Genomic DNA, 25,161 nt, shown 5'->3' on the forward strand with positions numbered 1-25,161 from the left:
TCGGAATCCGTTTCGAGAGACTCGGTAGCCCAGGAAAGTGACCTCTGCAAGAGCGATCTGGCACTTACTCAGGTTGACAGAAAGTCCCGCCGCGTCGAGGCGCCCGAACAACGAGCGCAGGTGGTTCTGGTGTTCCTCATATGTTTTGGAGTAGACGATAATGTCGTCGAGGTACCACCGGATGAAAGGCATGTCTCTGAGCAGCGAGTCCAGGAACCGCTGGAATGTTTGAGCGGAGTTGCGCAGACCAAGCGGCATGACCAAGAACTCCACTAGTCCAAAGGAGCTAGTTATGGCTGTTTTAGCGATGTCTTCCTCTGCCATTGGGACTTGGTAGAATGCCTTCTCCAGGTCGACGACGGAGAACACGATGCCGCCCTGGCATTCGTGCAGCAGGTCCTCGATTACCGGTAGGGGGTAGCGGTCGGGCTCGCTGTTGGCGTTGAGGCGTCGGTAGTCGCCCGTCACACGGTAGTTGCCGTCCGCCTTCTTGACCAAGTGCATCGGGCTAGCGTACTGGCTGGATGAGGGTCGAACGATTCCACGATCCAGCAGCTCCTGTACGGCTAGCTTGGCTCCCCTAAGACGCTCACCGTGCAGTTGCTGTGGGCGCTCGTACACCGGTGGTCCCGTCGTATGTATGTGGTGCCTCACGGTAGTGCCGTTGAGGTTAGCCCGTCGCTTGTTGGGCTTGGTCAAGTGTGCGAACTCGGCGAGCAAAGCGTCGTACTGCCTCCTGATCCCGGGGTCGTCTGAGGGGCTCTCGAGGATGGCCACGGAGTGTCCGGCGGCGGCGCAGGGGCGAGCCTGCACGCTGAGAGTGGTGACCGTGTCAACGAGGCGAAGGCGCTGCACGTCGACGAGGAGTCCGGCATGCGCTAGGAAGTCCGCACCGATGATGGCAGTCTGAACGTCGGCTATGATGAACGGCCAGGAGAAATCTCGACGGAGTCCCAGGTCGAGGCTCAGCATCCTGCGGCCGTAGGTGGCGATCGACGACGTGTTCGCCGCGGTGAGGCAGAGGTTATGCTTCGCTAGGGACTCTGAGGTTATGCACGTCGCTGAGCGGGGTAGCAACGAGACCACTGAGCCAGAGTCGATCAGGAACGACAGGCCTGAGTTCCTGTCAACGATGTACAGGCGGTTCTCTGAAGGTAGCCCGCTGCCGCTGGCCGCCTGGATTGTCGGCAGCGAGGCTAGTTTTTTCTTGTCTCGTTGAAAGTGCACGGCTGTCGGCACTTCTCTGCACTGGTTCCAAATCGATGATGGTAGTAGCAGTACCCGTCCCGTGCCGCTGGCGATGGTCCTCGGCTCTCGCCACGTCCTCGGCCGCGGCTGCGACTGCGGCCTCCTCCGCCGTTGCCCTGCGTGACGGCGTCCACAAGCAGCCTCGTCGTTGCGACCAGCTGCGTGACCGCAGCTGTCAGACCGTCAATGTCCCTGGACGTGCTGGACTCCGAGCGACGCGGTGAGCCGCTGCGCGAGTTCGCTGTGCGGAGCGCTGCGACCGTGGCTGGCGGTGTCGCTGAAGCGGCTGGAGCGAGGTCAGCCATGCGATCGGCGGCCCTTGCCATCTCGTCCAGCGATGTGTTGTTGCCCAGGACGCTCAGAACGCCTCGCGTGTTCTCCGGCAGCAGGTCGAGCCATTTGACCTTGAGGCCGTTGTCGCCGATGTGGGCACCTGCAAGATTTTGCATCTCGCGCAGAAGTTGCGAGGGCTTCTTGCCTTCACACGTGAGGCCGGTGAAAAGGATGCGGAGCTGCTGCTCTGGCGACTTGGCGAAGCGCTCGAGGATTTTTGTTTTCAGGTTAAGGTACTTCCCGTCGGTTGGCGGCTGCCGGGTGACGTCGAGGAGCTCCTTGAGGTGGGCCGACTTTAGCGCCGTGATGACGAGGTTGTAGCGTTTCGCATCGTCCTCCACCTCGTGGCAATCGAATAACGACTCCACCTGCACGAACCAGGCTTCCGGCGAGAATTCCCAGAACTCCGGCATCTTGAAGTTGGTGTGCTTTTGACTGTTGGCCATGAGTTGCTGCTGCTGCAGCTGCAGGTGCTGGACCTGTTGCGCTAGAGCCGTGGCGTCGACTGTACCTCCGGCGCCGGCCGGCGGCATGTCGTCCATGTCGTTGACCTCTTTTTTTAGCACCGCACTCGCACTTATAACCTCACTTCCTTTCTTCGCTTCCGCTTCTTGCTGCTTTGCGAAAGCGCGCGTGACAGGCCTCGGTCGGTCGGGCGATACGCGTTGCGGCCGTGGCACCGCTACCCGGGGTAGTGGCAAGCGTGAAGCTCGAGAAAGTTTTTTCGCCGGCAACGCCGTTCCTTGTAATGGCGGCGGCGTGGTGATTCTCCTAGCCGCGTGTCGCGAGGGTAATCCGCCCAGATCACGTCGGGGTCACCACTTTCGCGACGTGTTCGGGGGAAAAAATGAAGGCGACAACCAGCGGCGTAGCAATAAATAATTATTTTATTAATCTGATTAGTATCGTCTAACTATCGGAAGACTCGAGCGGGACGCAAGTTCTTGGCGGGCGAGTGTTGCGTCCATCTTGCTCGAACTGAACGACGACGAGCACGTCCGTGGCGCTAGCTGTTGCTTTCGCCGATGCTGCCGCGATGCGTCATCCGGACGCGACTGTGCAGTCCCCACATAAGTTATACACACATTATCAAACGGTTCAAATTTTTTTCTGCCAAACTTCAATTTCAATTTATTAGCTAAGTCACCAAGGCTTTTAAATCGCTTGTTTTTAGTTTTATATACACATGATTTATGCCTTTTTAAAAAGTCACAACACTTAACTCTCTTATCTGAATATGTACTATGTGGAGTCATAATTATAAACACAGAAATAAAACACTCAGTTATGATCTAAAGTGATTTTTGTTATAACGTACACTTGCTTTAATATATAATACACACTTAGAAAGCATGCATGCTTCTCTGTGTGTACACAATTTACGACTGATAGAAACTGAACTATGTGCTATCAGCAATGCGAGCACGTGTATATTTATAAGCTATTTATAGAAGAAGGAATGTAATTCTATCAAAATCGCAAGACTACTATCAAACGTACAATTCTTGTATAAGTATATATGGATGTATATATAAATATCTATATATATATATATATATATATATATAAAAACACGTTTCACATGTTAAAACTATAATTATCAATGTTTTGGGAAAAAAAAACCAAAAATCGATATTTTATCACTAAAACGTAAAAGTACGCGATCACTCCTATACCAATTTAAAGGTCTTGTAATGCTTAATCTATCATAAAAATTTGAAAAAAAACGATGGCTTTTTTGAGAAAATTGAGTTTGAAATTTTTTCGACAAATTGAGTTTTTCCCGCCATTTTTCAATATTTTTTTATTCTGCATGGCGCATTCGAAAGAGTATAAGAAATACAGTAAAATAAGCTATAAATAACATATTAAGTAAAAAAATTAGAAAATATAGAGCATTTTTTAAAATTTTAATATTTGATTTTTAGAAAATTTATTTTCATACAAAAATTCTTGTCTGAAAAAAATGCTTTATTTTATATGGAAAATAAGCAGAAAATACAGAAATTTTTTAAGAATTTCAAAAGAAATCTTTGTGCCGTTTCTTTTTTTTTTAACTGACATTTTGGAGTATGGCGAAAATGCACACTCGGCCGATCAGCAAAATTAAGCAGCATCGAGCGCGACTAGCACTTGAATAGATGACTGTTTCGACGGCAGTACTTTGTTTATTGGTTAGTTTGTTTTACACGTATCAAAGTAAGTGGGAGATATAAGGTGTATATTTTTGGTGTTTATACAACACAAGTTATAGTCGCGGTGGGAGTGAAAGCAACCAAATTTCAATTTTTTATATATTTTTAAATTTAATTTAAGCAAATTAATAGAAAAGATTCAAAATATTGTATTTATACGTGGTAAAACATATAAAATAGAATTGACATGTATGTACTTCAAAAAATATTTTATAACTAAACATAATTTTTATATTGTTACACAAAGTGATGGACAACAAACTTAATCAACAATACATTTAAAATAAAGTAGTAATAATTATAAATGATATTTATGATTATCACAGATTGTTAATAAAAAAATCCTAGTAAATTAAATTTTAATAAATATATTTCACAATGCTGATTAATTTTAATTTTACTATACAATCAAATCAAACTTTATTTTCATCAAAATAATGACCCTTACTTTGGATAACAGCCTTGCACAGTTGGGACATTCTCTGGTAGTTTATTTAATGTTACTGCAGATATCTGCTTCCATTCTTCTTGTAGTACAGTCCATAAATCTAATACAGAAGTTAGGTTCGTCCTTCTTACAGCCTAATCTATTTCTCCCATAACAACTTAATTGGATTAAGGTCTGGCGATTAAGGGTACCACATCATCATTTTTAATTTGCCCTACTTCTCTAAATTTACTATATAATTTTTGCATGTGTTTAAAGAATATTTCGGATCTTCATCTTCCTGGAAAATGAATGGAGAGCCAATTAGACTCGTGCGCGAAGGAACCACATGTCTCCGAATGATTTGTTTGTACTTTTCCTTGTTCAAGCTTCCTTCAAGTTTTACAATATCTCCTACTTGTGATTCACTGAAACATTTTCAAACTATTATATAACCGCCACCATGTTTCGCCGTTGATACAATACAACTTTTTGCAAATTTTTGTTCTGTACATCTTCGAATATAAACTGATCTTTTAAAATTAAAAATCTTAAATGTAGACTCATTGGTCCACAGCACTCGTTTCCGATTTACTATTATCCAATTTTCACGTTCTTTAGCCCATTTTAATCTCTTCATGACATTTTGCTTTCTCCATAGCGGTTTCTTTATTCTAATTCTACCGAACAAATTGTTTTCACATAGTCTGCACTTTACGAATGTTCCACTTACAAGTTTCTTCGTTTGACGATTCACATCAGTAGCGATTTGTTTAGCTGTAAAACGTCTATTGCGTAAACTTAAATTTACAATGTATTTATTATTAGACTTTGCGGTTTTCCTTGGTCTATCGCAGCATATTTTAACTTCAACACTGCCAGTAGTTTTTAATTTTTTATGTGGTAGTCTACAGTACGTCACGGAATGTTCAAAATTTTATAAATATCGCGATTACTTTTACCACTTTCGTTTATGCTACATTTTTGTATTATCTTTCAAATAAATATTTTTGTATCATTCGAATATTCAAAGATACAGAGAGTTGAAATTTAATGTTGTTTTGGAAGAAAATGCTTATAAAATCGCTGAATTTGAACAAAACAAAATTTTGCAACAGCACTTTCTTAAGTATTCAAAATAGCTACGTATTGCTTTTTTTTTAATTTTCTATGATTTTTTTTTTTCAAAACGACAAGTACTTGAAGATAAGCAAAAAAAAATTTCACTTGTTTTTGATAGGGTTAAAGAAAAATTATTTAAGGTGATTGTTACATACATATTTTGAAAGAATTTGGAAAGATCTTTCAAGAAAGCTCCTGCTGAGCTCTGTAAGTTGATTTCCAACTGAGATATAAAACTTAAAAATCTTAGTAATTTTGTATTTCGGTGGACAAAAACTTTTGACCGGGAGTATATATTTATATGTCCATGCAAGAGAGGCTACAGAAATATTTCAATAAAAGTTTCCGCAATGTTGCTTAAAATATTTTAGAGGCATTTTAGAACATGCTGCAGCCAGCAAACTTTTTCAAAACATTGCTGCAGTGCGTTCTGCACGGATATATAAATATTTCTGAAAAATTTGAATGAAATATTGCTAACATGTTTCGTACTTTTCATGAGACCATATTAAAAATTAGTAGCAACATTTCATGCTGTGTGGAAAGTATATTAGTAAAAAATAGATTGTTTTTTTCAAGTTCAAAAATCTAAAAAATTAACAAAGATACGATAAAGTTATAACTAGGAAAAAGATGTTATTTTATATGAAAAATATAAAATTTAAGTAAAATAAGGAATTCGGAAAGAAATTTTTTCTTCTTTTTTCATGGATCCTAAAATCCTAAAAATAGAAATATTGCAGTTTCCATTAATAAATATGTGTACGTGTGTGTGTTTACATTAATGTTTCTTATAAACACTCGCTCGTATGCATGTTAAATTATATGTGAACATGCTGTTATATGTACATTACGTAATATATATTTGTTTGTATACCAATAAATAAATATTCTGATTAACCTTTACATAATTTAAAAAATGTTATACATATTTGAGGAAAATTAACGAGTTACAGAAAATTCATATTCTATAAGATTTAGTATATTATGAAATTTTGTCTTGTGTAGCAAGCAGGACTAAATAAAAAAATTTATCGTATAATAAGCGTACCGAAATCACTGTTCTTCATAAACTCAAATTATCAAATAATACTTTGCCAAGACATTGAAAATTAGTAAGCATGAAGTAGATTACAATGTTAAAAAATTTATAGAAACGGATAGAGTCGAAAACAAATGTAATATAAAGTATTCGAGGAAAACAAATGCCAGCGAAGATAAGTACACTGCCCGTCAATCACTTTTGCCATGCTTACCTCAAAATTAGGCAAACTTGAAAGTTTTGTATCTCGGTCGGAAATCATCGTATCACAAAAAACCGCAGGGCATTTTAAAGGTAATTGCAAAAGCTTCCATTTAAGACGTGCAGAGACTTAAAAATAAAAATATGTGTTTTTTACAGTAAAAAAACTGATTAAAAAAATTTCAATTTTTTTAACCTCGACTTAAATCAATGCCAATTTAGAACCAGGCGGAGGAGGGCAAATCGACCGGAGGGGTTCGGAGGGTAATGTCTTTCCCTTTCAAATTAGCCCCCGCGGGCTTCTATCCGATGTTTTTTAACCGAGTTACGGCGGTTTTTTAAAAAAATAACCTTTTTTTTCAATCCTCAATTACTTCGACTTGCGTACGTTTTGGAAAAAAATGCCAAGGAGAAAAAAGTTTCATTTTGTGCCCAAGAATACGAAAATAAAGTCAAAATAAAGAAATAGAGAAAAAAATTTTTTTCGGTTTTTTAGAGCATTAAAAAAATAAAGGAATTTAACTTTTTTTTACGCTTAGTTTTAGTTTTTTTGTGATTTACTACGTCCCTAGACATTTTAAAACGAAGCGTAAAAAAAAGTTAAATTTCTTTATTTTTTTAATGCTCTAAAAAACCGAACAAAAATTTTTTTCTCTATTTCTTTATTTTGACTTTATTTTCGTATTCTTGGGCACAAAATGAAACTTTTTTCTCCTTGGCATTTTTTTCCAAAACGTACGCAAATCGAAGTAATTGAGGATTGAAAAAAAAGGTTATTTTTTTAAAAAACCGCCGTAACTCGGTTAAAAAACATCGGATAGAAGCCCGCGGGGGCTAATTTGAAAGGGAAAGACATTACCCTCCGAACCCCTCCGGTCGATTTGCCCTCCACCGCCTGGTTCTAAATTGGCATTGATTTAAGTCGAGGTTAAAAAAATTGAAATTTTTTTAATCAGTTTTTTTACTGTAAAAAACACATATTTTCATTTTTAAGTCTCTGCACATCTTAAATAGAAGCTTTTGCAATTACCTTTAAAATGCCATGCTGTTTTTTGTGATACGATGATTTCCGACCGAGATACAAAACTTTCAAGTTTGCCTAATTATGAGGTAAGCATGGCAAAAGTGATTGACGGGCAGTGTATATTATCCAAATGTCTTTACGGAATAGACGTTTGATAGTGCCTGAAATAATTGCTTTCGTTAATGAAAACATAACAAATAATCATCGAATGTACTGTACGCTGAAGACAGTAGAAAAGGATTTGGTGGTCGAGTGGCTGTTAAAAATCCACTTCTAAGACCTGCAAACGTTAAAAAAAGATTAAAATTTGCAAAACAACATAAACATTGGACAATTAATCACTGGAAAAAAGTTCTTTAAAGTAATAAGTCCAAATTTGAGATTTTTGGAAGTAAAAGAAAAGTTTATGTAAGAAGAAGAGTGAAAGAAAAGTTCTTAAGTACATGTTTAGTTGCAAACGTTAAACAAGGAGGAGGATCCGTAATGGTTTGGGGCTGTTTTACAGGGTCACAAGTTGGTGATCTTATAAAAATCGATGAGATTTAAAGAAAAAAGGATACAACCAAATTTTACAACAGAACATTTTATCATTAGGCACTCGGCTTATCGGTACTCCTTTTATTTTTCAGCACGACAATGACACCTCAAAAATTTGTAAAAATTACTAAGTGAATCTTAAAAAAAAAAAAGAAACTTACTGTTATGGAATCGCTACCTCAGAGACAAGACTTTACCCCTATTGAATTGCTTTGGAAAGAGCTAGATCGTGTAGTTCGAAAGATTGTTTATAATTTACAAAGCCGTAATCAAAAGCGAAGGCAATCACTTTAATGAAAAAAAGCTATAATTTATATAAAAATGTAGGTATTCATATTTTTGCTTCATTTGTTTATAAAAATAATTGTACATATTCTTGTTCTATTATAAAAACTTATTTATTTACCGTATTATCTATCAGTAGTATAGCTATGTATTCTGGATCAATGTATAATGATTTTTATTTATTTGATGTATTGTTAGTTGTAAATAAATAATTCGCATATTTTGATTATTTAGATTATTTAATACAATTGAAACATTTTTTCAACAGAATTTTCATTTTCTTTAACTCTATCAGAAAAGCAGAGAATAAATTTTTTTCCAAATTTCTTAATTTACTTAGAATTTATTCGTTTCATCTAAAACATCTTTATATTTACAACTTTTTTTTATCTTTATTCATTTTTGAGATATTTGAACTTGCAGAAAACAATACATTTTTTACTAATATACTTATAAATCGGGTGAAAATTAACGAATAAACTTGGTTGATCACGTATTTTCAAACTAAATGCATAAACATTTAAATGTTGTTGATATTTTTAAAATGCAATAACAGGTTCAAAAACTATACAGAGTTTCATGAAAGTTAATTATTTTGATTTTCTCATCATTCTTTTGTTATTAATAAAACATATTTTTTAATTTTTTTTAGTCCGTAATATTTTTTTTTAAAGCTTTGGGCTCACAAAAGACGATCACGTTTGAATTTTAATGCTGTGATAATTTTTTGCCAATATATAACACTTTTGTGCTTTCCAGATTTTTTCCTAAGGTTGGTAAAAGTATGTAATGGGAAGTGTAGCTATAACTTTTTTTCAAATTTAATGATACTCAACGATTAATCTAATCAAGAAATATGTTTACTGTAGTAATTATCAATCCCAGTAAATTAGTAAGTATGACTACAAATATGATATATTAATGTACTTAATGAATTATATTCTAGGTGCCAAACTATAAAATGCCTAAATTTTTCTGTATTCCCTTTAAAATAAAAAATTTTTGTACGCTCTTTCCTACTATTCGAATAATGTAGACCCGCTAAACAGAAATTACTACGGCGCTCGCGTAAAGAAATACAATTCTAAACATACCAAAACTTTTAAAAATACGTATACGAATTTTCTATGTGAAATTTGCATAAGAATATATAGAAAATTTGTACAAAACTTGTACAATATTCATAAAAAATTTGTATCAATTTTATAAATATATATTCCGAAAAAAATTTACGGCAGTTCGTTACAAGTCTTGTATAAATTTTAAATAAAATTTGCATGAAGTTTTTACAAATTTTATCATCAATAATCGACGTATTCCTAAAAATTAAATAGATAAATAATACACACTATTTATAAAATAATGTCGGTAGCTTCCATAAAAGATGAACTACATACGACAAGTTAAAAAAATAAAAATAACATATTGATCTGAACGAGACTTTAACCTAAGACCTTCATGTTAGAAGAATTATACATTACCACTTAGCTACTAATAACTATTACGATACATATGATTTTTTATTCTGTATTACATGCCATCTAAAAATTGTTTATGAATTATTCGATCGTATGCAATGAATTATATTTTTACTTTTAATATAAATGAATTTAAATTTAACAAAATAATGAACAAAAAAACACTTAATAATTAAAAAATTAAATTAATTTAAAAGTTAATTTAATATTCAATACTAATTTTAAAATTACTAATTAAGAAACTTAATTAATTTAAAAGGTAATTTTAGTTTCATTGCTATTATCAGCAAATCTATTTTTGTTCAATGAATATGATTGAAAAATTGAAAAATTTTCAGATCACGTATAAAATAGATAAAATTAGCAATACCATAACAGTTATAGGTAGCAAAGTGATAAAGTAAAAATCTGGTAACATGAAGATCTCGATTTCAAATCTCGGTCCAGTCGATTATTTTCTTTCATTTTTTCAATTTCCATGCATAGTTAATCTTCTATAGAAGCTACCCATTTGATTTTATCCATAATATACATATATTATTTATATATTCAATTTTTATGAAAAAGTCAATTATTGAGAATAACTTTTGTACAATTTTTGTTCAAATTTTGTATAAAATGTACACGAAACTTATACAAGACTTGTACCAAATTTGTGCAAATTTTCTATACATTTTTTCCCTAAAAATGTGTATGAATTCTGTACGAGTATTACACAAGATTACTGGTGGTGGATATAATTCGTTCGACAATAATTTTTTAAATTAATATTATAATAAGATGATTTCGAAAAAGATAAGTCGTACATAATGAAGATTCGTTAACACATCCATGTGTGTCTGTGTGTGAGTGTTGCATGTAGACGCGTATGTGTGATTATTCAAAGTAAATCCAGTTTTCCGTCCAGTTCAATCAAACATATTAAATTGAAATATTTACTAAATTTAGTTGAATTTGAATATATTGACAAAGGAGAGTACTTACCATTGCACTCGTTGGAGATAGTTCTAAGGAAAGACCAAAAGTTCTATGAATAAAATTAACCGCAAAAATAGATATAATTAGATATTCTGTTGACTTGTAAAATAAAATGTACGGAAAAAACGTCAATATATACAACATATTTCCGATATTTATCTAAATATTTTTTATTTATGTTATCATATACACCATCCACCAAAATGATAAATTTAAATCATCGGTCGCACTAGTTATGTTATTACATTCACTTTCTCATTAAATTTCAATACGCGTAGTCGCGGAACACTACTTTTTTTGAACGTTTGATTCCCATTTTCGATTATAACTTTAAATTGTATCTATCAATTTAGCTGAAAAATATTATTCATAATCCAATGTCTCCAAACACTTCAGCTCGACGCTCACTTATAATACACTGACTCACAATCACGTTACAACTGTTGTTTATTGAGACCTCCCACCATTCACTTTGATATATGTATGTGTACTAACTGTGTATAGTGTTAACAACTTTGTTCACTCACGATTCATCAAAGAAGAATCTCAATACAATTCACAACGAAATGATCATGGTATATAATATAATAAATATGATGTGAATAATATATATGAACGCATTTACAAACTAAAAATTTCATCTTATGAAAAATCTAATATTTAATAGTTTGTTAAGTAAAAAACTCTACTTTCTGCTAGTATAAATAATTATAAAAAAATCTATATCATGTTAAACGAAAATATATCGATAAGTCAGTTGATATATTTTTTAAAATATTAATAAATTTTTACGGAATAAATGAACAAATGTAGCCGCTATCTAGTTTAACGCATTGTTTTCTTAAAGAACTATTTAAATAATTCATTTTTATTTTATTTCATACTTTTATGATAAAAACGTCTAAAATTATCATATTTCAACATTTTAATTTCATGTATTTATCCACGATCATATATTAAGTTTAGAAATATACAGAGATATTCAATAAAGTGTTTTTATGTAATTATTATTAGAGATTATAATATCTAACAGTGAGATCTGTCAATCGACACAACTTTACTATTCAACGGTTTTTATGAATCTTTATTCAGCTGTAAGTAGAAAACTTGTTTTCAAACAGATTTGTTGAGTAAAATATTTTACAGGTATTTAGAAGAATAATTGAAGTAAAATAAATGGAAACTTCGTCTTTACTTTTTTAACATTTATTGATTATTTCAATTTTAGTTGCCAAAATATTAACGTTGAACGAAAACTGACAAAAAGAGATTTTAACCGGTGACTCAATGATGTTACTAAAAATTTCTACATATCTTCTATATCAAAATGATGAAACGTGTGTCCGTTCATTTGATTCACTAGACCGTTTATCAAGTTTAATTTCTATTTTTTGCGTAGCGTCCGGAAAATAGAATTTTTCCGGCCGTTGCTTGATTAGTAACAACGACGGTAATCAATTCCCAGGTGCCTTACCTTGTGAATCATAAACTTACATTTGTGTATATTTACAAATATTCATATTCACATATGTGCACATACGTTGATGCACACTACGCATACACACGCAACTGAAAAATAGCAAAACTAGTTATTTATTTCTTACCCACGCAATTATTATACATGTAAAAACATATACATAAGGTATATTAGTAAGTACCTGTAATTATAGATCGGTGTTGTTAAGATTGTTAAGCATTACAATTGTGTCCTGTCATCTTTGAAATATCGCCATACAAAAGACAAAAGTGATTCATTAGTTATTTTGATTTATACTAAACATACTTGGTATTTTTCGATGTAATGTAGACTGCATTATCCGCACATATGCATTAGCTTTTGTAGAAAATCATGTACGAAATTTCGTAGAAAAATTATTTTTCAATGGGTATTTCACATATTTTCGTACACAATATTTGCAAGATTGTCTGAATTCTTCGTGTATATAGTTATATCTAATTTTATGTAAACAACTATGTGAGTGTTCTGCACCGTTTTGTATGAGGATAGTGCTTGAGATTTTACATTTTGTTTTTATAGATCGATACGTTATATGCTATACAAACTTATATACACAATTTATTGATTTATGCATATTTATATAGAAAAATGTAGATGGATATTATGATGAAATTTTTGTATAAATTTTTACAAAAAATTATACAAAACTTTGTGTAAATAATTATATATGTATTTGTGTAGGAAATAATATAGAATTCTGTAAACCATTGTGCTGAAACTCTTGCAGAAATACATGAACAAGAAAAGAGTTTTAAAGTACAAAAATATGTTTTAAACAATTAATTTTTTAATATTATAGAAACTTTTTTAATTCTCCATCTTTTGGCTTTTTATTTCATAACGCTTCGTTTAATAATGCTTAACATAAATATTTTACTCTCGTAATAACGTTATTTTTTGTGTGTAAAATTTATTTATTGGTATAAAATATATTCAGCTATTCAGATAACATGAAAAACAAATCAGAAACAGTAAGATACAGCATTGGATGTATTATCTTTATATAGCCTCATACAAGAGGTGCTAACAAAAGAAAAGTATGACTACGGCTATAAATACGTGAGTTTGTAAAAAATATACAAAAAATTCTCTATAAGTAACATACAAGCAGAACTTAATAGTGTTATGTCTAGGCGAGGAGATGTTACTGCTAGACGTAATAATGTATAAAATACTGCCACGTTGGTAAAAGTCGGATTTTAGTCAAGAGTTAAGCAGAGGTTGGTTAAAGGGATAGCGCTTTTATTATATGTAGCGTGTTTAGGTAGATAACTTAGTTTCTTACCTTATTAGGATTGGATTTCAGAAGAGGTTTTTACAAACAGTTTCAGGTGTTTGCCCTTGATTTAAGATTTGTTGTTTAAAGAAAATTTTTATAATGCTTAGCAGAGTATCATTCCGGTTCTGAGTAGCCGGATAGCGAGACTTAAAAATAACTCAATTAGTACTGCGCGAAACGTATGCTGTGCGAACTGAACTGCTCTGAACTGCTGAAGTGCCTTTTGCGGATCCCGATCCGGCCTTTTTATACCATAGGCTGATGTGCTCCTTCCTGTGTTTTCGCCGAATTAATATGCGGTGAGTAATATATTTGTGGAAATATTATGGAGAACGTGCTTAGACTAATCTATCCTGCTAGATAGATTTACAAATGTTCCTGGGAGGGTTGATACGATAGGAAATTAAATTACCGATATCTGGTTTGTTACCATGACCCGTTATTTACGAGGGTGGTCCGATAAGTACTTAGCCTACAAAAGAAAAACGAAAATTTTGAAAAAGTGGCGTTTTATTTTTCAACATAGTCTCCTTTTAGTTCGATACACTTGGCCCAGCGATGCTCCAAATTCTTTAACCCGTCTGAAAAATACGTTTCCTCGAGGTCTGAAAAGTAGGCTTCCGCGGCAGCGATTACCTCCTCATTCGACTCAAATTTCTGCCCGGCGAGTGACTTTTTCAAGTTTGGAAACAAAAAGAAGTCGCACGGGGCTAAATCTTGAGAATACCGTGGATGGTGCAGCAGTTAGTAGCCTAATTCGATCAATTTGGCCATGGCGACGGCGGAGGTGTGAGCCGGTGCGTTGTCGTGGTCAAAGAGCACTTTTTTCTTCGCCAAATGGGGCAGTTTTTTCTGCAATTCGACGTCGAATCAGCCCAATAATTCGGCATAGTACAACCCTGTGACCGTTTTGCTCCTCTCCAGGTAGTCGATGTAGATCACAAATCGTGAATCCCAGAAAACGGTGGCCATCACCTTTCCGGCCGATGGGGCAGTCTTCGCCTTCTTCGGAGCACTATCGCCGGGTAAAGTCCACTGTTTCGACTGTTCCTTGGTCTCTGGTGTATACCAGTGGATCCATGTTTCGTCGACTGTCACGAAACGACGCAGAAACTCCTTCGGATTGCGCTTAAACAGCGTCAGACATTGCTCTGAAGTTGTCTCACGGTTGCGCTTGTTGTCCGGAGTGAGCAAACGCGGCACCCATCGTGCCGACAGCTTTCTGATGCCCAAAATTTCATGCAGGACATGACCCACGCGGTCTTTTGAGATGCCTACGATCTTAGCTATCTCGCGCACCTTCAATCGTCGATCTGCCAATACGAGATCGTGAATTTTTGTCACGTTATCCTCCGTGGTAGCCGTTTTCGGAGCACCTGGACGTGGCTCTTCAAAAATCGGCGTGCGACCACGTTGAAACTCGTTAAACCAATTTTTGACGGTCGCCATCAAAGGAGAAGAGTCACCGTACACAGCATCCAAGCGCTTTTTGATTTCGCTGCACGATTTCCCTTCCAAAAACAAGAATCGAATCACCGACCGATACTGCTCTTTTTCCATTTTTCAAAAATCAACGGACACACTTGCTTTCATACGCTCTCAAAAATAAACTACAACTCCGATCCGGCTAAAATCTTGACAGTAACTATCGAGAAGATTGTACTACGTGATAGAATATTTCTTTTGCGAGAATAGCGCCATCAGGCGGTGAGGCTAAGTACTTATCCGACCACCCTCGTACTTATCATAATTCGTCACGTACTTTTTCTTTTGTATCGACGTAACAATAGTAACAACTTACAAACTATGGTAAATACGAATCAACAGAGTAATAAACGTATGAAAATATATTAGAGATTATATTATCTTGGGTATATACAGAGTATCAGTACAAATCTAAGAATTAGAAGTAATAATATACAATAAAGACCACCATAAACTAATCTATTTATGATTACTGCAAAAGATCAGGCTATTGGAAAGGAGATTGCGAAAAAAAGTAAGCTACGCAATGAAAAATTATAATTAACGGGAAAAGGGATAGATTTTCTAGTAAACAATGTGACCAGAGAATGGCAGTAAAGTTAGCACAGGGAAAACAGACAATAAATCACCAGACATAAAAAACCATCCTGTTACTTCTCAATAATCAATCACCGACTATTTATTTAGAAACACTACGCCTTTTACTAGACACAGATATAGCAGTTTCATTATTAGAAATATCAAGAAAACCTATCATACTATCATTCACGCAAACGATCTCTTACAATTACTGTTAAGAAGAAATGCCTATAAAAGCATACAAACCCTAAGTAAAAGAAGATTACAGTTTTACAACTTTCATTTAGCTTTATACCTATTACCCGATAACTTTTCTACTTTTTTTTTTTTTTTTTTTTTTTTTTTTTTTCTCCTATTTAAATTTACAATCTGCAATTCAACATTTGGTAAATTTTATAACGTATTATAATAAAGCATTTTGACAAGGTGAGCTTCCCAGTGGAATACTCGGTCCTGGATTAGATGGTTACGTTACTTTGATTTTATAATATCAAACAAAGATTATAATTACGTTACATTAGAAATGAAAATAAATGAAAATAAATAATTAAGTTGTTATAAGTTGTTTATGTTTTTTGAGACGAGAATTTCTGATGTAATCCTGAACAATGCGAGCTGCTAGTGGGTTAGGATGGGTTTGTAATCTCTCTTTGTAATTGTTGAAAAATGTGCTAATTTCTTCCTTCACTGTTGGTATCATTGTGTCCTTTCTTATAATATCATTTGGAATGAACCAAGGTGCATCCACAATAGCCCTTAATGTCTTTGATTGAAATCTTTCTAGTATTTCGATGTTGGAGTTGGATGCTGTTCCCCACAGTTGAATTCCATATGTCCACACAGGTTTGAGAATAGACTTGTATAGAAGTAGTTTGTTATCAAGGGCTAGCTGAGATTTTCTTCCTATCAGCCAGTACATTTTCCTTAGTTTCAAGTTAAGCTGTTTTCTTTTCGTCCAGATGTGCACTCTCCAATTCAATCTTCGGTCTAGGTAGTCCCAGATATTTTGCATGCTCGCTTTGTGGAATATTTTTACCATTCAGTAGGACTGGTGGGCAAGTTTTCCTTTTAAGAGTGAATGTGACATGGTTACATTTGTCCTCATTCACTCTTATTCTCCAATTATTCAACAAGGTTTGAATCTCGTTGAGATATCTCTGTAGAATATGCGATACCTCCTCGCAGTCTTCATGAGTGGTCAGTAGTGCCGTATCATCTGCATACGTTCCTGTTGTGATGTTTTGCGTGACTGGGATATCCGCTGTGTAGATTGTGTAGAGTACAGGCCCTAGTACACTTCTTTGTGGAACACCTGCATTGATTGGGAACTCATCCGTGATTACATCATCCACCTTGACTCTAAAATATCTATTTGATAGATATGAATGCAGCAACTTTGCTAAGTTGGTTGGAAATACTTCTCCAATCTTGTAGACTAGTCCTTTATGCCAGACTCTATCGAAAGCTTGCTTTATGTCGAGAAACACTGCTGAGCAAAATTTTCTGTCCTCAAGCGCTTTCCGGATCTGAACTACTATGCGATTAACTTGTTCTATTGTTGAATGTTTGCGTCGAAATCCAAATTGGTGATCAGGGATCAGATTTTTTTCATCTATAAACCCATTCATTCTGGCAAGGATGACTTTCTCAAAGATTTTAGAGAAAACTGGCAGTAGACTAATAGGTCTATAAGAAGTAACTTGTTCCAATATTTTCCCTGGTTTAGAAATGACGATAACTTGAGCCTTTTTCCATGTGGATGGGAAATAGCAAATTCGGAGACAAGCATTAAAGATGATTGTTATGTGCCTCAGTGCTTCAATGGGTAGTTCCTTAATCATCTTTCCTGTTATATTGTCTATTCCTGGGGCTTTTTTATTTTTAATTTTACTTATTAACTTGGTTACTTCTGTTAATTTGACTGATTTCGTCTGACCATTCTCCTCATTTCTTGAGTTATTTAGCAACTGTCTTTCTTCTGACTCTGTAATAATTCTTTTGTTTGGTGTAAATATTTTGCTAAGATGGTTTGCAAATGCTTGAGCTTTCTCTTTATTGCTCTTTGCCCAACTTCCTGAGGACTGACGAATAGGTGGAATGAATTGTGTTGGATTCCTGAGATTACGTGTGGCTTTCCATAGTGAATAATCTGTGGATGCTGTGGGTGTAAGATCGCTCAGGAATTTTTCTACTTCTCTGTTTTTTTCAAGTTGGAGCAAATTTTTTAGTTCTTTTATTGCCGTATTTAGCTTTGCCTTATCTTTCCAGAGCCTAGAAATCTGCCAGTTTTTCTTGAGCTTTCTTTTTTCTTGAATTTTCTTTGTTATATTGGTTGATGTGTGTTGCTCACTTTTCCTCTTTGCTTTGGTAGTGAATTTGTTGTAAGCTATTTTAATTAGAGTATTAAATTTTTCAATGCTTTTCTCTATATCGCTATTGGACTTTAACGGTATATTACTATTTATATTGTCTTTAATGAATTGTTTCTATTTGTTCCAGTTAGTGGTTTGAATTGTTGATTCTTTCCTTACTATCTTGGTATGCAATACTATTATTATTGGTGTGTGATCCGATGTTAATTCTAAGCTTGTGTTCGCCGTAAAGTAGTAAGTATTTATTCCTTTAACTATTGCAAAATCTATGAGGTCCGGGAGCTTGTTTAAATCTGTTGGCCAGTAGGTAGGTTTCCCGGTTGAAATGGGAGAGCAGTTATTTTCCTTCATAGACTCGTATAATTGTTTACCTCTCGGAGTTGGAGTGGTTGATCTGGAGCCCCACCAGGGGTGTTTGGCGTTGAAATCACCACCAGATATGAACCTTCGTCCTAATGAGTTAAAGAAGGAGTTGAAGTCACCTTTGTCTATTGTGTGGTTGGGAGGACAGTAAATGGCTGATAGTGTAATCGGCCCTGAATTGTCCTCAATCACTATGCTTGCTGCTTGCATATTTATGTCTTGATGATTGACAATTGCATGATGTTTTATAAAGTTTTTAACTATTATTGCTGCGCCCCCATGTGCTTTGTTATCCGGGTGGTCTGCTTGATAAATTGTATATTTTAGTATCTTAAAATAATGCTTACTTGTGAAGTGAGTTTCAGAAATGAGAGTGACGTCTATGTCTTCGCGAATGAGGAAATTTTCCAGTTCTAATTTCCTTCTACTTAGTCCATTTGCATTCCAGATGACTATTTTCAATTTTTTATCTTTGTCATGATTCATTTTACTAATTTATCAATCAGTGTTGTCAGTAGATTGATCATCGTATCCATTCTATCCATGCATTTCTGAAATAGTGCTTCTATTTTTGATTCGCTGTTTTTATTTACATCCATGTATTTTTCAAATAGTGCTTCTGTTTTTGATTCGCGGTTTTTATTGTCTGGTTCAGATTGATAGTTCGTGGTAGTTAAGTCTATTGTGTTGGTGGAATCTGTCCTTAGAGTGCCAGCTGTCGCTTGTGCATACGTGATGTTTGGATTAGTTGTTTGTGTTGCTAAAGTTTCCTTTCTTTGATTTGCTACTTTGCTGTTGAGTGATGTTGCCGTTTTATCCCTTAAGGCTGGGAATAACTTTTGCTGGAGCTGTTTATGAACCGGGCAGCCTCTGTAGCTGGCAGGATGGTTTCCATTGCAGTTTGCACATGTCATTTTTTTTTTCTTTGGACAGTATTTAGAGCTGTGATGTTCGGCGCATTTGACACACACTATTGCCTTACTACAGTAGTTTTTAGTGTGACCAAACTCTTGACAGTTTAGACACTGTGGAATTTCTCGCCTTTTTCTCAGTGGCTCGAATGTTACTACCGAATTGAGCAGCCTGTTGATTTCGAAAATATTTTTGTTATTACTTCTTACCTCCAATTCAATTGTGAATAGCGGAGTTGGTGCCTTGGTGATTCTACTGTGGATGTTGTCGATTTTCATGATTTTATGTCCACTTTCTTCGAGTTCGCTTATCACTTCTTCGGTATTGATTGAAGGGTGCAATCCCCTCAGTACGACCTTAAAGCCTTTACCTTGCTTGCGTTGAAATGTGTAGAATTGAGTTTTCTTTTCTTTCAATGCACTAACAATTGGCAAGTATTTTTCTGAGTTAGCAGGCTGTATACGTACTTTGTTTTTGCTCAGTACTTTGATAGTATAGCTATTCTTTGCTATACTATTTAACAGCTCTTCTAGAGGCTTAATATCCTCTACATTTTCTATGTATATTGGCGGTGATTTGAATACCTGTTTGTTGACATCCTTGTCTGTACAATTTTCCGTAGAATTCAGCGGTGTGAAACGGTTTGAAGTTTCAGTTACATTTGCTTTCGCGCTTAGCCAATTGTCCAGTGTATGTGCAGGACACTTGTTTATTCTCTCACTTGATTGAGGGCTATGCCTTGATCTTTTTCCACTCACTGTTTTCCACTTTTCATTGACTAGTTTATCTGGAGTTCTCTCCATTTTAGTTTTAGTTTGACTTAGGTATTCAACTTATAATTTGTTTGTTTATGATATCAGTTTCAAGGATATCAATTTCACTGCTTTTTAATTTACGTATAATGTTATCGATATTTAAATTCTGTCTAGCACTGTATTACTAATACCCGTATTTACTTGGGTCTCACTTTCACTAATCCTTCAGCCTATAATACCGGAGCAAACATAAACACGTCCGATCCGTACAGTGGCTGACGAACGAATGACTTTTCTACTTAAGAAGATAGTCTAATAGGAAACAATGCGCTAAGAAAGTTTAATTTCAAATTAATTACCTAAAAAATTTCATAAGAAATAACAATTATGCCTTCTTCACCCATACTAAATTAGATACATCCCAGGAGTTTTACCATATTTGAACCATATTCATCGTGCAAAAAACTGCTAGCAGTTGATTTATTCGAACGAATGACAGGCGTGCAACTATTTTTCGTCTTTTGATATATATTCTCATACTATTAAATATAAATTAAAAGAAAACATAGTCACAAAAGAGCCTCTAAATGCAAGTCTGGACTATATCAATTTTGCCGTTCACCGTTCAAATTCAAAACTGGTGCACCAGCCTTCTTTTCATTGAAGTAGATAAGCACTGTATGTCCTGGAACACAAAGGAGTCGCCAATGTATAAGGGATATATGTATATCCTGGAACACAAAGGATGCCGCTAATGTATAAGAGATATACGAGGTGTGATCAAAAAGTAAGGTGAATTTTTATTTTTCTCAAAAAATATTTATTTAATCATCAATTTTTATTTTATCTCCTTCAAAGTAATCCCCCTCGGATATAATGCACTTGTGCCAACGCTTTTTCCAATCCTCAAAGCATTTCAGAAAATCATTTTTTGTGATCTTGTTTAGTTCATCCTTCGATGCCGTCTTTATCTCCTTAATCGTGGCAAAACGCCGTCCTTTCATGGGCCTCTTCAGTTTTGGGAACAAGAAGAAGTCACAGGAGGCCAGATCTGGGGAATACGGTGCCTGTGGCATCGTTACTGTGTTGGTTTTAGCCAAAAATTCGCGCACAAGCAACGATGTGTGAGCAGGGGCGTTATCATGGTGCAAAAGCCAATTTTTATTTTTCCACAAATACGGACGTTTCTGGCGGATTGCTTCGCGCAACTTGCGCATAACTTGCAGGTAATATTCCTTATTTACTGTTCTACCCTGTGGCAAGAACTCAAGATGCACCACGCCCCTGCAGTCAAAGAAAACTGTAAGCAAAACCTTTACATTTGATCGAACTTGGCATGCTTTTTTTGGTCTTGGTGATCCAGAATGCCTCCACTGGGACGATTGAGTCTTAGTCTCGACGTCATAACCGTATACCCATGTTTCGTCACCTGTTATAACCCTGTTGAGTAAATCTGGATCATCGTTGACGTCATTCAGTAGCTCTTGGGCGATGCTCATGCGACGTTTCTTTTGGTCGAAATTGAGCAATTTCGGAACAAACTTCGCTGACACACGTCTCATGTCTAAAACACTCGTCAAAATTGATTGGCACGAACCAAATGAGATGCCAATATCATCAGCAATTTCTCTAATGGTAATTCGACGATTTCCCAACACTATTTTCTTCACTTCTTCAACATTCTCATCAGTTGTTGATGTGCTGGGGCATCCAGAACGAGGTTCGTCGTCGGTGTCTTCTCGGCCTTCTTGGAAGAGTTTATACCACTTGTAAACATTTTTTTGGCTTAAAGTAGACTCACCGTATGCCACTTTCAGCATTTCAAGTGTTTTGGAACATTTGATTCCATTTTTCACACAAAATTTAATGCAAACTCTTTGATCCATGTTTTTAGACAGCAGCAAATCGTGGAGCACGCAAAACACTTCTAACCTTGATGCCTCTCACAAACAAACCAAACATACTACAAAGCTGAAATTTGGAACGTATGTTCTAGACGAGTGTACCGACATAACCAAATAAAAAAGTCGAAGATCAAACGGACGTAGCCCGCTAAATTTCAAAATTCACCTTACTTTTTGATCACACCTCGTATGTTTGTCCTGGGACACAAAAAGACCGCCCGATGAAGGTGTCGTGGTATCGCGATAATTTGACATATGTTTATCTGCCAGTGGGCCCTTCGACAGAGCGTACTGTTTACTTAGAAATGAAGTTTTTAAGTTAGCCTCTTGTTGAGTTGCGCTAACAATCCCCCACATGAAAACCATCGAAAACGAAATAGATGTTCCTCTTCCTTTAAAAATTTTTTGTAGTATGACTAGAGTTTCTTTTAGAGATTAGGAAACATCCTGATTTTATAGGAAAATCTTTTCCAGAGTCAATCGTTCGCTAGTTTTCAATGAGAGTAAGCCGCGTTCTATTTGGTAGAAGTGAATTTTTATTGTGTCCTTTTTTGTGTTAAAAAAATACAAAAAAATGAACTATTTCCAAAGAATAAGTACCGTGAATATCATGATTATATTCATGATAAACGTAAGTATTTCTATATATTTCTATATATTTATATATATTCTACTAATTAGGAAAGCTCGCGTATTAATAATTAATTTTTATAATTTGTATTGACTCTACCGGTCCTGTTGGCAAGTTTGTCAACAACAATATTTTATAATTTACTAATTTCTATATTGAATATGGTAAGTAAAATAATGATTTAAATATAATACAAATATAAAAAATATATTTATTTTTATTCGTTTAAATTTTGTCTATTCAGATAAATATAATCGTATTGGATCCAATTCACAAGCGTTGTCTTCAACATATTTTGCAGTTTGTTATTCAGGTATGTTTTACACCCACACACACACACTTATGAATATATTTTTCTGTTTTGGTTACATCACGACGTTGAAAATTTAGAGAAGGCAAGGGTTTCGGCTGAAAGATCTGCGGTCGAGAGGACTGCGGCTGAGAGGGGTGCGGTCGAAAGGTCTGCGGCTGAAAGGGCTGAAAAGGCCGCTGAAGCTGCGAACATAAGGGCCGAAAGAGCTACTAGAGCTGCAGCCGAAAAGACTGCAACTGCCGTAAGGTCTGCGGCCGAAAGAGTTGCGAAGGTTGCGGCCAAAAAGGCAGTAGTTGAAGTAGCCAAAAAAAGATTTGCAAACGCTATCTTACGTCCCAAGCAAGCTAGACATCAGACGCTGATATGTCGTCGAAATAGCAGTTTGCGTGTGTCTTTTAATTTTTCTCACGCAAACGGCTAACTGCGCAGTTCCTCGCTTTCGGCAGCTTCGGTACGGATCGACCTTTAAATGGAATGTACATGTAAGCCGATGCCGTTTCCTGCAAAGAATGGAAATCGCGTATAGCTTTCCGTCTAATATGCGCTTTAACAAAAGCACGTCGCGAAGGCGGAAGAGACAGTTCTCTTCTTTCACACTTTCGCAAGAATTGCTGAATGGAATATACAACGACTCGCGAAGTTGATTAAGCAATTAGCCCATTGGCCGGTGACATTGGTTAATACGTCAATGGGCGGGTCATCGCGAAGTTTTTTTCTCGATTGCAGGAGGACTCGCGACATTAAGTAACCGGCAGTGAAGCAACAAGAACGTGCGCGTAAAGTCTAAGTAAAGGGTGTCGAATCTCTTAAATTAGAAAAGTACATTTTAAATCGAAACATTTAATCTTCTTGTAAACGTCAAAGTATAAGTATTAATCCAATAAAGGTGTCGATACTTCTGAAAATTCGTAAATTCAACTTAACCGAAACTTCGATATTCCCTCTCGTCTTGTGAAGTGTGACTGGTCGTGAGCGGTGCGTTAGGCACAATCATTTCCTTGGCAAGCGACGGACTGCAGATCAACTAATCACAAGGAAACAACAATTCGAAAGATAGCGAAGGGTACCGGCTACAACAGGTTCTCCTTTTATTTCTTTTTTTCCTTTCGATCATTTCGCTTACTCTAGGCAGATTTTCCAAGTAAATTTAATTAAATATTTGTAAATTTCGTACGTAACATTTGGTGACACACGCGGTGGAATACCTTTCTTACAAAGGTATTCGATGCTCATAATTACTGTCGTACAAAATTAAACAATTAATTAATCAATAATTAATTAACTAACAGAAAAAATCGAAATAATGCTTATCAGAGCGTGACATTTTACAAACTTAAAGAAGTTTTATTTCTCTTTCGTTTTATTTTAATACTTTATCTTTATCTTTCACCTCGCAATTTTACAACATTTTTTTTTCACTGATCAAAAAAATCAAACAAACACCTCATTTTGCAAAAGAATAACTTTTATTTTCACAGAAACAGTTTAGGAAAAATAGCAATGTCAGAAAATGGCAGCGGAAGATCGTCACCCTTAGAACAATATAACGAAGAAACAAACAAAAACTTACTTGAAAGAATTAGAGGTAGTGATATTAATAAAAAAACAACTGGAGGAACTACAATTTCGACTTTTTGAAAAACAACAAGAACTTGAAGAACGAGAAGCGGCTATTCTAGCTGAAGAACAACAGATCAAGATAGAGGCTAAGAAAATTGCAGAACAAGTATCCACTACCCTCGCAGAAGAAAATAAAAAAACCGTTGCTTTAGACATAGAAATTAAACCGTTAAAAATTACTCTCCAACAAATGCAAATTCAAAACCGAGAGACACTCCCTCTCCAGGTTCCCTCTAGTATTTCCTTCTATTACCTCCCTCTCGCGGTTCCTCGCGATCAGCAACTTCGGTACGAATCGACCTTTAAATGGAATGTACATGTAAGCCGATGCCGTTTTCCGCGGAGAATGAAAGTCACGTATAGCTTTCCGTTTAATATGCGCTTTTGTCAAAAGCACGTCGCGAAAGTGGGAGAGACAGTTCTCTTTTCTCACGCTTTCGCAAAAATTGTTGAATAGGATAAGGAACGACTCGCGAAGCTGATTGAGCAATTAACCTATTGGCCGATGACATTAGTTAGTACGCCAGTGGGCGGGCCATAGGGGACTTTTTCCTCGATT

General features: G+C 35.8%; 1 protein-coding gene across 3 annotated transcripts in view; it reads right to left on the minus strand.

Moving 5' to 3' along the window:
• LOC131663375 (matrix metalloproteinase-14) overlaps nt 1-25,161 on the minus strand; it is an 860,133-nt gene that overhangs the window by 728,746 nt on the left and 106,226 nt on the right. The window contains exons 1-2 of one of the 3 annotated variants that reach the window (XM_058933771.1): nt 11,010-11,276; nt 10,877-10,919 (exon numbers count right to left, since the gene is read on the minus strand). The exons of the other annotated variants lie outside the window; for them this stretch is intronic. Coding sequence (XP_058789754.1) covers nt 10,877-10,919; nt 11,010-11,014 — 48 coding nt within the window. The 5' untranslated portion in view covers nt 11,015-11,276. Of the gene's footprint in view, nt 1-10,876; nt 10,920-11,009; nt 11,277-25,161 lie in introns of those variants that run through there. 3 annotated transcript variants of the gene reach the window in all.

Source organism: Phymastichus coffea, unplaced genomic scaffold (genome assembly GCF_024137745.1).
Source record: "Phymastichus coffea isolate CEN01 unplaced genomic scaffold, Cenicafe_Pcof_1.1 PCOF00002, whole genome shotgun sequence".
NCBI lineage: Eukaryota > Metazoa > Arthropoda > Insecta > Hymenoptera > Eulophidae > Phymastichus > Phymastichus coffea.